The following is a 15,234-nucleotide window of genomic DNA, read 5'->3' on the forward strand; positions in this document are numbered from 1 at the left end:
TCCAGCAGAAAAGCAGCCAGAGAGCTGGTCTGTGACAGGAGAGCTGGAGGGGGTTCAGTCTCCAAGGAGGGTAGCAAAATTCAGTAAGCAGAAGAGTCAGCAGTCAGCTTTGCAGCTCCTGTCTTGCTCCCACAGCCTCTTGAGGATGTTCAGATGTCTCTGTTCCCCAAGGAGAGAGCAAGCCAGCTGCTTTCACTCTGCACTCTCAGTGACTGAGAAGGTCATCACTGGCCCAATCCTGTCTGCTCCCCAGCAGCCCCTCTGGCATCTCCTGACATCCCCTCAGCACAGGGTCCTCCTGAAAAGGTCAGGCACCTTCCCATGCATGAGGGCAGGGGGAGGGCTGGCCTATTCCCCAGAGATTTGTATGTTTTCATCTGGCCAAACTTCCTTGCAATGACTTTAATCCCTTTGACACTGAGCCTTCTAGTTGCTTAATGCAGAGTTCTATCCCCAGATGAATGGAAGAAGCTTGATTTTTTCAGATTTCTTCCCAATACCTTAATTTTTCCTCTGCAAAGGCATGGTTGCCTTTACTGGCTCCATAGCAGCAGCACAAACCAATAAGCTGGTAACAAGAGATGCAGAGGCAAATAACCTGTAATTCTTGAATACTGCCTGTGCTCATGTTTAGTAATTTAGCAGTGGATGATAAACTCTGGGCAGAATCACCTAAAAAGAACCATCACAGAAGACCTCTGGCTGGCACCTCTCTCTGTCAGCCAGAAATGAGCTCGGTGTCTCCTTTCCAAAATCCTTGACACAGTTTACAAGAAAAGCCTCTGGCACAGGAGCTGATTTGTCACATAAACATGGAGCAGTGAGAAGACACTGATTGCTGTAATTAAGAACAATCTAATTCCTAAGGGCAAGTGGGGTATATTTTTGTGTGTTTAATCAGGTTCCTGCATTTCACAGACGTGTTGTGTGGGCAGGGAAGCCACTGCACTGCAATCCAGAGGCACTGGAGTGATGCTGGAGCTTAGAGGGTCTTAGCTCTCCTTTGCCTAACGTGGGACTAAACTTTCATTTCTTGATTTGATCTCCCTGGTTTTGATGTAATTACTGTTCAGAGGGCGATGGAACCATCCACTAGAAAATTAGGTTAAATTGGGCTGATTTGCTGGGGGAAAACCACTAGCCCCTCTGAGCCATCTGAAACCAAAGTTGCTGGGGCAGAAGCTCAGACATGAAGAGTTGGATCCATAAAAGGATTTCTGCCCTTAACACCCTACATCCTTGTGGTATGGGAGCAGATCTTTGCTCCCCAGGGCAGCACTCTGCTCTCCTGGGAGATGAGCCTCAGGACTCCCCACTGGTACCTCTCTCCAAGCACATCTGCATGGGGCTGCAGCTGCTTCCTCCAGAGGAAGAGGGCAGGAAGGAAACTCAAGCAATGACCAGAGCATTCAGGCAGACACAGCAGCCCCATGCATGGGCTCTTTATGGTCTTGCCTTGGAAAGCAAATGCTTTTGCTAGGGCCATGCTATGGATAGACAGGTTGATGGACCTTGGCTGGGGGCTTAGCTCAGTGGGGTGCAGGAGCATCTCTGGGTCCCTGAGCTGCTCCTGCACAGGCTGTGTTAGAGTGTGGTGAGGGTGCAGGCAGCTGCCAGCAGCAGCCAGGCAGGGCTGCCAAAACCTGGAAGTAGCACAAGCAATACAGGAGCTGGGTACAGAAAGTGGGAGCCAAACCTGTTGTTTTTCTCAGCTACTGCCCATTGCTGTGGCTGTTGATGTGCTGTGGGGCCCACAGAGAAGCACTACAGCCTCTGTGATGAGTTTTCTGCTCCTCAGCCCAATTTCTCTGCTTCTTATTTTTATGTGGGAGATGATGCAGCCTTTCTAAGAACACAAACGTTTCTGGAGTATCTCATAGGTCCAGGCTTCAGATGAAACCTGATGGGAGCTGACAGCCATTTAGATTTCTTCCATGATTGCAAGGGCAGGAATTTACAACAGCAGCAATCCTTTCTTTTTTTTTTTTCTCTCTCTCTCTTTTTTTACCCTAAAACCTGCTGTGAGCCCCATCATGTTCCCAAGAACCAGAGTAGTGACTAAGTTTTTGAGGACTTGAGGATTACACACCAGGAGCTAGGAGCACACGTAATGTAAAATAAAATGCATTCACTGATGTAAAACCCATCATGGATTAATGTTTATCTTGGACTGGATAAACACGCCCTCAGAGTGCTTCCTACAGCAGGATGGGGAGCTGTGCAAAGTCATTTCCCTGGACATTGAATTGTTATGATAAAACTGCCTGAATTAGAAAGCACATGGGGAAGTTTGTCTCTTAAAGGCTAGCTGGATTTGGACCAAAGAGCAGAGAGATGAGTGTATTTCTAGTATTGGTGGAGCTGTGCTCTCCTGTACATGAGTTGAGTTTCCCACTGAAGTGGGAAAGATCTTCCTATGGGCTCCTATTTTTGATCTAGGAGGTTCAGTTCGGGGCAGAGACCTGACAGAATAAGAAAAAAAATAAATGTATTTGAAGTCCAAGTGCTACACTGAGCCAGGCAGGAGGCCTCTGCTCAAATGGCCCACGTTGTAATATTCACAATTTTGTGGTAACTGTCTTTCTGTTAACACCTCTTGAGAGGCAGAATGGATGCATTTTACAGCTGTGGCTCACAAACTTGTTTCCATGTGAAATCTTGACCAGAAAGGTGGAGAGATCTTTTCTGTTTAAAAGAGCTCTGAAGAGCCTGCTCAACCCATAAAAACCAGGCTGGACCAAGGCTCAGCAGGACCTTCAGAGTGCCTCAGTAGGAATAGGATCTTGTCATCCAGCCCAGGGGGACACTGCCTGAGCCTCCAACCTTTGCTGTGCTGCCCTCTCGTAGCTATCGATCCTGGGGCAGGCAGCACTGGGTCAGACATCCTCATTATTTTAAGCTGTCCTGGCTATCTCAGCATTTCAAAAACCTCTGAGATGTTGCAGTGTTTAAAGTCCCAGTACCACTAACTCAAAAAGCCCCATGTGGTTGTTGCGAGGTGCAAGGGGCTGCCCTCACTGCCTGCCACCCTGATGCTCTCCATCCCACCCACTCCAGACATACTTCTTCCCTTTTTTTTTTTTCTTTCTTCTTTCTTTTCTCTCTATTTTTCCCCCCTTTCCTTTGCCAGATCATTTCCCTGTTCTGAGTCACCCTGTGCCAGGACTGCTTTCTCATGCTGGCAGATGGACGAGTGGTGCAAGGCTTCCTCCTTCCCAGCCCATGGGGAAGTGTTCGGAAGTGTTACCTTCCCCGCAGCCAGCACAGAGTGAATGAGAGGGGTGACAAATGACATGCAAATGCCTTCCCTGGAGGCTACAGAAGAGTGACTTGCTTGCACCTTTCTGAAGAGTGTTGTTTACATTCTATTAGACACTGATATCCTGTTGAACTTTCCTAGAGTGTGTGATTTGCAGACATGCTCATTCAGGGGATTTGGACTTTATTGACTGGAGGTTGCTTGGCAGAGTAAGAGAAAATGAGGTGGCTGGGGAGCCAGTTGAGAAGGATCCATCATGTGAGAGAGAGAAGAGAATAACTTGACCACAGCTCCAAGGTAGGAAGTCTTTCCTCTGTCCATTTTCTCTGTCCATGTGGCATCTTGTGGCAGTGTTTAAAAACAAACAAACAAACAAAAACAGAAAAAGGTTCTGGCTCTCATATTATCTGTTTGTGTGACAGCTTCTCACTGAGAGGGAACCAGAAGAGTCTTAGAAAGTTACCACTGCACTGTCTGTGTTGCTGGGTAACTGCTTCTTCTTCTCCCATGACCCCTAGCCCATAATAATAAACTGCATCCCAAAATGCTGTATGATGCTGCAGTCACTGCTGTGGGTACGTGTTGCCTCTGCCAGAGCATGCAGGCACTGGAGCAGGGAACAGGGGAGCTCTGCAGATGCTCTTAGGATTTCTGTGGGAATCTGGCCCCAAGTCCTGTTCCTTTCCAGCTGGGCTCAGGACACCTCTCTGGCTCTTGTGGCTCTGCTGCCAGCAGCAGGGAGGAAGCCTTGGTGAGACCAGGGTGAAGCCTTTGCAGCCCCTTTAGCTGTAGCACAGCTGGGAGCTGACAGCTCTGCCTGGGGCAGGTGCTGGCTACTACCTGGCATTCCTCCAGCCCATATTCTGCCTTGCCTCCGAAGGCCTGTGAGAGTGTGTGAGGATGCTGTAGGTCTCACATCCACCATGGAAAGCTTTTAGAATTGCTCCAGCTGACTTGGCACTTGAACAGATGGGGAAAGCTGGCACCTTGCTTCTGGCCAGGTCTTCCTGGTGGCAGTGGCTGTTTCTGAAGCAAAGGTCTGACAGCTGCACTGACCTGATTTAAACCTGGATTAAGGTCGATCGGTTGTCAAGTGTCTCAGACTGGGTTCCTATTGTAATGGAGAGTGTTTTTAAACCCCTTTGAAGCTAAGGTAATGCAACCTCTAGATACAAATAAGGCTTTACATGCCACTGAAGATCATAACATAAACATCCCTGAGCATCACAGCTGAGCTTCATTTGTATGTGGTATCTTTAGCAGCCTGATGATTTATTTATTTGTTTATTTACTGCTGAGGAAGAAAGTTCTGGTGATTTGTTTTACCAGTGTAACCCCACCAGTACCTATGGAATGGACACATTTACCTCTTGTGCAAGATATCACTCGGTATCACAGCTTGTATTTGCACAGGAGAGAGAAGCTGTGCTAGCACACAGCATCCTGAGAGTGGTGGATGGGAATGAATCAGGACAGCATGTTTTTCCTTTCTTTGCAAAAGAATAAGCTATTCTGGCATAATTCATGCACATTTATACCAATATAGTCATGTTCTTTCTTGTCAGTGCACTTAAGTCCTTTCCTGGGAATGTGGTGCCAGAAAAAAACATTGCCAGCCCCATGCCCCTCCCAGGCAATGCATGGATGGCACAGCTTGTGCTGTGGGCAGTACTCAACAGTGGGCTCTGTGTCCCTGCTCCCTTGTTTGCTGAGAACAAAACACTCCCCATAAAGATGTGATGTTTCCATGTCTCTGAGGAAACAGGTGGCTTGGGCTGCTTCATGGGAGCACCTGTTTGCCTCACTTCTTCATTAACTTCTTCAGTAACACAGAGCAAGATTGGGCACTCATTCTAAGACATTTTAATTTTTTGATCATAAAATGATCATCCTGATACAGTTCATCCTGACCTCTGATAGAGCTGAGGGTCAAAAATAACAAGATTTGGAGCTTGCTGAGCCTACTGGCCATGGTAGGAAAAGGATGGAGCAGCAGTTGGTTCCATGATGAGGAAGGATCTCTTGGGCAAATCGTGCCTTTTGTTTGCACACCTCAGTTTCCCACCGTGCCCTTACTGTCACCTCCCCTGGGAGACTGAGTACTCTGCCAGTGCCTGGTGATGCGAATGTGCCCACACCAAGTGGTCAGGTTGGCTTCTAAAAGAGAGATTTGTGGTCCCCCCTGCTTCTGTTGGTGCGTGGGAGGGTGATTTCATTATCCTGTAAGTACGTGAGCTGCTCAGATGCTGCACAGGAAAACACAATACCACAAGTGAAAGCAAGATTAGAGGAGGAACAAAGCCATCACACTTCTTGAAGTGGGTTTGGAAAGCAGAGAGCCAGGATGTTGTTTCTTTTTAGTGACTGAGTAGTCTGACATGTTGCAAAACACAATGGCTCGGCATATTCCCAGTGGCAGAGTGAAAACTGGAACTACCCAGAAGCAAAACCTATCATTAGCAGTCAGCCAGGCAGAACGTGCTGCCGTGTGCCAAGAACAGGCATGGAAGGAAGGAGGGGCTGTGCAGAAAAAAAGATTTTTTCCTTGGGGCATGTGGTGTGAGCCAGCAGCCTTGCAGAGGGGATTAGAGGGCTGCAAAGGCAGCATGGGAGGGTCAGGGTGCCCCCAGACTTCTTCAAAGGGCAACAAGGAACAGCAGCAGTTCCCCCATCTGACCCTCATCCTGCAGCATGAGAAGTGGGGCTGCTCCCAAAAAGTCAGAATGGTTTTGACCTGTAATTTTTCTTTTTTTTCCCCCATTCAATTATACTTAGCTTCAGAAATCTCTTTTTACGTGTCCTCCCAGGTCCTTGCTGTGATCCATGTCATCCTGGAGGCGTGTAGTAATTTAGACTGAAAGCTGTGCTATGCAGCTCTGTTCCTCACAGCTTCATAGGATGGAGAAGTTATTGATGTGCCCTGATTCATCTCCCACAGATGTCATCTCCCTAGGAGCTGACTTGAAGGACAGAGGGGCACAGAAAACTGTATCTGGGAAGCACCTGCTTCAGAAAGAAAGAAGAGGGAAATTTTATCAGCCAGGTTGGACGGATGCAGGGGACATCACAGCTTTGCAGACTCAGTGATCCAAAAAGTTAGCACCATGAACCTCAGTGTTGCTGTGGCTATGTACAAGAGCATGAGCCTTTATGATGCCTTTATGTTTTCCTAGGGGACTCTCTTAAAATGAAGAGTATTTTTTGCATTAATGCTTCTTTACTTGTAATTCCCTATCAGACCTAACAACCTCTTGAGGGTGAGAAGCAAGATGAGGAGAGGGTTGCATTTATCAGTGAATGCTGTGGGGTGTGGGTGTCCAAGTAGCAGCAAGCACAGACAAATCATGAAGATGCTGCCTAGGGAGCAGCACCCAGCACCAATGCTAGAAGAGGGCAGACCATGGGTGCTGCAAGCATGGTTGGACACAGAGGCTGGGGACATTGCTTCCACCACTGCATCTTCTTCCATGGCCTTCTGCTGGCAAGCAGGCAAGATGAATTCAGCCTTTTAAGTCTAGTGCCTTGTCTCTTCTTGTTAGGGGACTTGCTTTCCCTCAGCCATCATAGTCTAAATGACCTCTGTGAGACAGCCAGGTAGATGCATTCCATTTTAATCTCTTCTCTCTCTCTGCTGAGATCATTTACCTACTAATAGGACACAGCTAAAAGGCAAAATACCAGCCCTTTAGGGATGTATCTGAGTGGCTTTGCAACACTGTGCCTCATGGAAAGGATGGAAAGATATTGCGTTCATAATATATTACTCATATCTGTGTTTGTAAACAAATTTATCACACCATCTGCAGAGATGTACTGCGATCTCCTCCATGTTTATTTCCTTTCCGTTTATATAGGACAGTGCCTATTTGTTCCCTTTTTACAATCAGATACATTAGCCAGATCTCTTTTTCTTCTCTACAAAAAGAGCACACTCTCTGTGTGAAAGAATATTTAATCAATCCAGTTTGTACAGCTTTGTGCATAAAAACACAAACCAGTGCCATTTGGAGGAGTACCTGCTTGAGTTAGTATCTCATCTCTCCATATCTGTGCAGAGCAGGTGAGGAGGAAAGGATAATTTAGAGCACATCCAGTGGTAAACAGGATGCTCTGTCAGTATTTCCTGTCTCCTGTTGCACTGCCTGATCTTAACTCTCAGAAATCAGCTAAACCTAAAGTCAATAATGCTCTTATAATCTCTCTAACTTTCTGTAGCTGATACAAGATACAATGAAATAATTTGTACAACTGGGAGCAGAAAGCCAGCCCATTTTGTTATCTGCTTCGATAAGAAATGTTTAGTCAAATGCAAATAAAAGAAGTTGTTTTCTGAGTATAAGAAGTCACACAGAGAGAGAGGGAGCTTGCTGTCAGCAGCCCCTTCTGCAGCCCCTTGGCTGAGTGGCATGAGCTGCTGGCACAGCTCCGGGCAGGGCAGAGCCTGGCCATGAGCTGAGAGAATTGTCCTCCTCCAGCAGCTGCTCCTGCAGGCTTTCTCACCTGGCAGGACCACAAGGCTCCTCAGCACACAAAAAGGCCCCAAACCAGATTCTCTGCTCAGCACACACATTCACTTTGGGAGAGGAAAGAGCCTGGGTTACCAGCAGAGCCAAGAGGAGGGATGAATCCCACCCAGTGAGCAGAGATTGGACCTTGCTACCAGCCCTTGAGTTTGAGCCCATCCCCTGTGCAGTGGTGGAAAAATCCAAGACAGTCAATTCCTCTTTCCAGACAGGAGACTGAGGGATCTTGGGTCTTTGGGGAAACCAACAAAGAACAGGGCTGGGCAGGATGAGTGCTGCTTCACTCAGCACTGCTACGTGCTGGAGGTCTTGCCTTGACCCCAGGTACTGGAAGAGGACCCTGGGTTCCATACACAGCCCAGTCTGCAGCTCTAAAACTCACCAGCTCTACAACTGGAAATTTACTGTGGTGGGAAGTGTAGGACACTGCCCCAGTGCCAGGGCTGTTACCGTGGGGCAGGACAGTTTCACTTCTTTCCCTCCAGGGAGGGAGGATTTCTCTTCTCCTTTGCACTAAGCCTAACCCAAATTCCTGAGCTTGGGTGCAGAGGATTGTTTAGGGGTGACTAATTCCACCGAGGATTTTCCCAGGAGTGAGTAAGGGCTCTGGGCTGCAGACAGTGATGACAAATCTTAGAAATTCAAGTCTGTACTTTGGCAAGAGGGTTTGTTGCTTGGGTTTTCTTTTCTATGTGGTCCTTTTTGCTACTTTTCAGCTGTACTGTGTGTTCTCAGGTGATAGATTGACAGCTTTAAGTTTTTCTAACATGACCATCATTTTCTCAGAGAACAGAATTGTGAACAACTGGGTGTTTGGTTGATTCTTTCCTTATGAGAGCAAAGGGAAACTCTGCAAGAGGGTTTCACCAGAGCTCTCTAAAGAGATTTTCAGTCACCATATCCAGCAAACTCCACCCCTCCCCAGACCCCTACCCAACACAGTTTGTGATTCTGTGAGCCGAGTGCTTCTGTCAGGTTCCACCATCAGCTTGCCCCAGGGGTGTGGTTCAAGCCCTCTCAAATATCCCATACCACTGCACTTGACATCTTTCCAAGAGGCATGTTGAGGTCCATAATATCATGCCCTAAATCCCTACCATAAATTAGTATGCAAACTTATTGGCATCTTATTTCCTAAGGGGTGACTACCAAAATGACCCACAGGTCTGCTGTGATGAATCAGCCAGGACCTTTCTCAACACTGCAGTTCCCAGGGAAAACATCACATGACAGGCTTTAAACTAATAAGATTATTTCCAGTATTTGTAAATGCTGCACCCTTTATCTTTGCTTTCTACCAAATAAAACCTTTCAGAAACTTTCAGTTTAGATTTTTCAAGCCTTTTCCTACACACTGCAGGTCTAGAAACCTTTGTGTGGGAGCTGGTAAAGGGGAAGCAGACTCTCCTATAATCCCTTCAGTTCTTCAGGTGCTGGGATTTGGGGGCCAACTGGTTGTATTGAGCTCTGTGGGACATCACCAACCTGGGAAGCAGTGGGACAACAGGGAGGGGAGAAAGTGTTAACAGCTGGCTTTGGGTCCAGCAGCCAGCTCCAGGTTTGTCCCCCTTCCAGGGGGCAGCTGTCCTCACTGGGAGCAATTCAGCTTTAAAATGATGGCATTCAGCTTTGAAAAGGACTCGTATTGTATAACCTACTCTGTGTCTGAATAATAAGGATCCTGCCTAAAACATAAAATTTGTCACCCAGGGTTAATTAGACTTGGCTTTGCTGAAGCAGCTCGTCACCTTCCTTGCTGCTAACAGCATGGCCATGGTGTGCCATGTCCTCTAGGAAGATGGGCCTTGAAGAGATGCTCCCCATCTTCAAAAAGACACAGGTTTTGGGGTTTTTTGGCTTTTTTTATGGCCTCCTTCTGCTTGCAACCTGCCAGGCTTTCACATTATCACGCACAATCACTACTTTTGCAAATCTATTTGCTATTACAGCAGACAGGAAGAGATTGAGGGCTGCAAAACTAACCTCCACATCAGTTGAAAGAAAAAAAAAACCAACCAAAAAATAAGTGGGTGATAGGATGTTCTTATGAGCAGGATAGGCTCAAAATTACTTCTCCATCCCATTACAAATGCTTAGAAACTGCAAAGCCTCTCAGCACAGTGAGATTTTGAAGTGGTTTAATGGGCACAGGGAGTTCAGAGCTGATAATGCCACTTCCAACCTTATCCTTTCACTGCATGAAAACAGGTAGTGGCTATTGACTGATGTAAATTGGTTACTGTTAAAGTTGTATTTGCTGGCTTAAATGTGGTAAAAGTCTCTCTACAGAGTTTTCAGGGCCTGAATGTAATGTGTGTGGTTAAGGAGGGGATATATTGAGTTTCTTCAACAGAGGACTGGTTCCAGTGTGTGCCCTGTGTGCTTCAGAGCTGGAGACCTGCTGCAGATCAGCTTTACATCCTGATTTCTAGGAGGAAAACCAGGACTGGAGGGGCAGCTCAGACAAACTTCTCACTCTGTCTTTTTTCTGCCTTTCAGGATAAAGCATTCAAGATGTCAGTCAAAAAGGAAGGTGCCCACAAGAAGTGGGCTGCCCTGAAAGAGAAACTCGGACCCCAGGAGACCGACCAGTCAGAGGCCAACCTGGAAAATGCAGAACCAGAACTCTGCATCCGTCTCCTGCAAATGCCATCGGTGGTGAACTACTCTGGGCTGAAGAAGAGGCTGGAGAACAGTGACGATGCCTGGATGGTCCAATTCCTGGAGCTGTGTGGTCTTGACCTCCTCCTAGAGGCCCTGGACAGGCTGTCTGGGCGAGGAGTGGCCAGGATCTCTGATGCCTTGCTTCAGCTCACCTGCATTAACTGTGTGCGAGCAGTCATGAACTCCCACAAAGGCATCAAATACATTGTGAGCAACGAGGGCTACGTCAGAAAACTTTTTCAAGGTGAGAAAGCATCCTTCTGCTTCACCCATCACATGCAGCATGTTGGGGATATGACTTTTCTCTTGCTTACCCACCTGCCATGCACCAGGCAAGTTGTTGATCACAACTGATTAATGAAAGAGGTAGTTTTCTTCTTTAAAATAATATTTCTTAGAAATGGCATTGCCTTTGCCACCCCATGCTGTTTAGGTGGGCTCAGTTCCATGCAGATGTCTTTATAGTTCCCAGAGAAGCCAGGGGTAAAACCCAGTCTCAGATGTGTGTGGCCATGAGAAGTCAGGAGACATTTGCTGTTCAGTCTTTCTGAGCCCCAAGGGCAGAGGGAGAGGAACTAAAAGGGCTTGGAGACTTGTAGCCTGTAAAGAGGAGGGAAGGTGGCATGGTTTAGATTCAGGAGAGCCCATTCTCTCTGCTGCTCAGCCGATTGCTTTTAGAAGACGGTAGGTAATACTATGGACTTTCTCCTGCCATTCTCTTGTCTCATAGTTAGGTATGAAACTCATCAGGGCATCTCCTAGGACTTACTGTACAGCACGTAATGATGTTGGTGCTGGGAGAATAGCTTCTATGCTGCTCCACCAAGCCAAGGTCACAGCTGTGTCCAGAAACCCCTATTAATAGCTCTTTAAAATGCATTTAGTGAGAAAGCTAGCTTGCCCCCCTCTTCAGTTCTGAAGTCCTCTTTCTTCCTTGGTATGCACATTGTGTGTTTCTGCACTAAAAATAAGACTCATTAACTGAGGAATATTGTTCATCTGCTGTTCTAGAAAACACCCATGTGTGAAAATGGGAAATAAAATGTGTGGATGCAAATGCTGAGACTTTGGCTACGGTTACAGTGCACCACTGGTATGTGGAAAAGATGAACCAACTACAGGCAGCACCAGAATGCCAATAGCATACCTGAATTAGCATTTACTGTTCCCACTAGATGTTACTACCACATATGGCTATAGGGCTAGGAGAAACAGAAAAAGAGATCTTTTTATAGAGGTCTTTCCCATGTTCCATATACTGGATCCATTCCTTCAATCTTCTTTTTTTTTTTTTTACCATTGGTCATAAGCCAGGTAGCAGAAGACACTGAAATTCAGCACATTGATGTGTCATTAGAAACTCTGCCTTAAACTGTTCTGTTTTTCCTCCAGCACTTGACACAACTAATGTCATGGTCAAAAAGCAAGTCTTTGAGCTCCTGGCTGCACTGTGCATTTACTCATCAGATGGACATGCTTTGGCTTTGGATGCCCTGGACCATTACAAGGCAAGTGCTGGGCTGTAGCAGGAGGGTCTCCATGCAAGTAGATCCATGTCCCAAAGAAAAGGGATGAAAATTAAGGTCATTTCTTATGATTTTGATAAGAGAGGCAGGGATTTACAAGGTGAAATCTGTAGGAAATTTGGTCTAATCCACAGGAGTGCTGTCTGACTTATCTAGACAGATGACTGACAACCACAAAGTCCTTTCTGCCAGGAAAAGCACTCCAAGATTACCAAAATGGATGGAGGGTTTCACTGGCCATGGGTTTCACTGGCCACAAGCTTAGGTAGTTGCATCATTTTGCAGAAAGCATAAAGGGATCTAATAGGAGTTTCACTGACTTTCTTTGCTAACCAGCCTCTGCTCCATCATAGAGGAGTGCTGCTTTTACTTGTAGCTACAATGGGATAAACTGAGAGGTTTTAAGATGCTAATTTGTATCTAAGAGCATGCACCGAAGTGGTAGACGTTCCTGAACTGTGTAAACAGAAATATCACTCGTGTTTTTGACAGAGTGTGAAGAACCAGCAGTATCGATTCAGTGTCATCATGAATGAGCTCTCCAACACAGATAATGTGCCATACATGGTGACACTGCTGAGTGCTATCAATGCCATCATACTGGGTAAAGAAGAGCTAAGAACAAGGACACAGATTAGAAATGAGTTCATCGGTAAGGACGTTTATTGCACCTAACTTTGGAGAAAGTTGCCAAGCACAGGGCAGTTTTATATTCAGATGTATCCATAAGGTGACTAAAGAGGGGTGGGAAGCAAAACTGCAAAAATGTTAAAGGTAGAGTCCTTTTCTCAGTCTCCATTCTCTTCAACAACTTTTCTTTAACTTTGATGCTTTCCTACGGCTTTGATCTTTTCTGGCACCCAAGCAGCACTGCATCCCTTGAGCTGGTCACATTTCTATATTTTAAAACTCCCCATAAGACGAGATGAGGTCTCTTCGCCCCATGTCTACTCAGCTGAGCCACAGAGGCTGCCCTGTGATTCAGAAATACTTTCAATGTCTTGAATACTGGGATCCTATGTACCATTGTTAGGATTCACCTCACGTAATGTGCACATCTGAGCTGGTGAGCCTGGGCTCTGTTTCTCTCCATGAGGACCAAGGGACATTTGACCACACTGCTCATCTGACTGAGTTTTGATGTCTGAGTTGGACTGAGGTGAATCATGCTCCAGAAGTGCCCGTGTCCCTCAGTAACTCCATGGGGATGCTGCAGTGATTCATGCAGCTGCAGATATGTATACCCCAGGTCTCTTCATCTACCATATGACCCTACCTGCTTTGACAGATTAATCTGAAAATATTTATTTAAAGTGTTTATAAGCATAACTTCATGTAAAGATCCTAACAGATCAGTGTCAAGTAGGTTATAATGCAAATATATCCTTTTGTTTGTTGTTTTTTTCCCCAGGGCTTCAGCTGTTGGATATTTTAGACAAGCTGAGGTAAGGATCACTGTTTAAATTTTCTTTTTATAAATGAGTCACAGTAATGTCACTGTGGAAACTTAATACTTACCAGCCTTTATTTGTCTGAAGTGTACCCAGGACCATGCTTGTGTGCTCCCTTTACATGGGAACGAGAGGCATTAGGCCAGAGTTAAGATGCTCTTGCCAACCACAGTATCAAGGGGACAGCTGTTGGTGCAGATGGCATTGACAGAGGCTCTGGGCAAAGTTGGAGCACAGCTCAGTGACATCCTTGTTGAGGCTGTGTTTCAGATTGAGCCTGAAGTGATGCTGTGGGCTCCCTGAGAATCTTGCTGTATTCAAAAACCCTTCACTCCTGGTGTTGGTCCCAGAACCATCCAGCTGAAACAGTTTGTTAATGTACATCTGGACATACTTGTCTTCACAGCTTCTTAATTTTAAAATTATGTTCTGTCAGAAACACCCATGATAAATTCTAGAATGCATTATACATGGGCTGGTAAATAGAATTGCTCCATTCAACCCCATAAAAGTCAGAGAATAGAAGATCTTTCAATATTGCCACCAAGCAGGGTTGGAGTTCCTGAACTGAGTAGTTTCAAGAAGGCTGCAAAAGTTGACTATAGAGTCTTTGATGTTTTTTTAAAATCAAATTTTGAATGACAGTGAAGGAAGTTTTGCAAACAGAAATATCACTGCAATATTTTCAATTACTTTAAAAAAAAGAAAAGAAGGCAGCCCAGTTTTAAAAAGTTGACAGTGCCATTCTTGTTACAGCTCCTAGGAGAAGTCCATACAAAGTATACATTGGGCCAGGTTATGCCATTAAAAGTCCCTATTTTTTATATGTGTTGACTGTAGAAAGAGGCACATTCAGTTCAAGAAAGGATGCACTGATGGCATTTTATCCTTTATAGAAGATAGAGTTGGTTACTTTCAACATCAACCAGCTGAATCTGAGAAACAAAGAGATAGAATCCAAAACTGATTTTATGAAACTCATTGAAGGGCTCTCCAGTGAAAATTAATGCTGTAATATTGCAGAGACATAGAGGAGGAGGATCTGCTTATCCAGTGTGATACATTTGAGGAGTTCAAAATAGAAGATGATGAGGAATTATTAAAGATATGTGATGGGATAAACATGAACGACCATCATGAGGTCTTTTCTTCTCTGTTCAATAAAGTAAGTAGGCCCTCACGTGGGACACAAAGTTGTGCAGTGGCAAAGTTAACACACTTTGCTTGGAACCAGCCTTGCTGTGATGGAAAGCTGCCCTGTCTTCCAGGTGAGCCGCTCTCCAGTCTCCATCCAGCTGCTATCCATACTCCAGAGCTTGCTGCACTTGGAACCATCTCACCACTCCAGCCTCTTGCTGTGGGAGTCATTGGATGCAGTAGTGAACAGAGCCCTTTTGCTGGCAAATGACAGTAAGAATGGCACATCCATCTAGCTTTGCACTTTCTTCTTGCTTTCCCTTGTCCCACCCACTGCCCACAGAAGTCCTTCCCAAATGCATAGGAAATAATCTGTGGGAATTACTAAGAGCTGAACAGAAGCTGGAATAAAGCTACACCTCCTGCACAGGGTCACATCTTGATGTGAAACCATAACCCTGCAGATCCCAGTGACAGCTGACCACATTCAGCACTGGGCTCAAGATTCACAGTCTTGCTTTGATGGTTAAACCCTGAGCTTTGGGTTGTAGGAGTCAGGGGGAACCTGTGCCCATTGGCATCCTGCTACTGGTGCCAGCTCGTCTTGCTGACTGGTGTGTTCAGAACAGTGTTTGCTGGCCAGGACCATGGGAAGGGAATTGTCTGGAAGCTAA

At 45.9% G+C, this 15,234-nt stretch overlaps 1 protein-coding gene across 4 annotated transcripts in view; it reads left to right on the plus strand.

The window, feature by feature from the left end:
- INF2 (inverted formin, FH2 and WH2 domain containing) overlaps window positions 1–15,234 on the plus strand; it is a 39,671-nt gene that overhangs the window by 8,408 nt on the left and 16,029 nt on the right. For 3 of the 4 annotated variants that reach the window (XM_030452006.1, XM_030452005.1, XM_030452004.1), the window contains exons 2-7: window positions 10,282–10,690; window positions 11,839–11,954; window positions 12,465–12,624; window positions 13,384–13,417; window positions 14,447–14,588; window positions 14,692–14,833. In XM_030452006.1, the coding sequence (XP_030307866.1) occupies window positions 10,297–10,690; window positions 11,839–11,954; window positions 12,465–12,624; window positions 13,384–13,417; window positions 14,447–14,588; window positions 14,692–14,833 (988 nt within the window). In that variant the 5' untranslated portion in view covers window positions 10,282–10,296. Of the gene's footprint in view, window positions 1–10,281; window positions 10,691–11,838; window positions 11,955–12,464; window positions 12,625–13,383; window positions 13,422–14,446; window positions 14,589–14,691; window positions 14,834–15,234 lie in introns of those variants that run through there. The other variant, XM_030452007.1, reaches the window with a different exon arrangement.

The sequence above is a fragment of the Calypte anna genome, chromosome 5A (genome assembly GCF_003957555.1).
Source record: "Calypte anna isolate BGI_N300 chromosome 5A, bCalAnn1_v1.p, whole genome shotgun sequence".
NCBI lineage: Eukaryota > Metazoa > Chordata > Aves > Apodiformes > Trochilidae > Calypte > Calypte anna.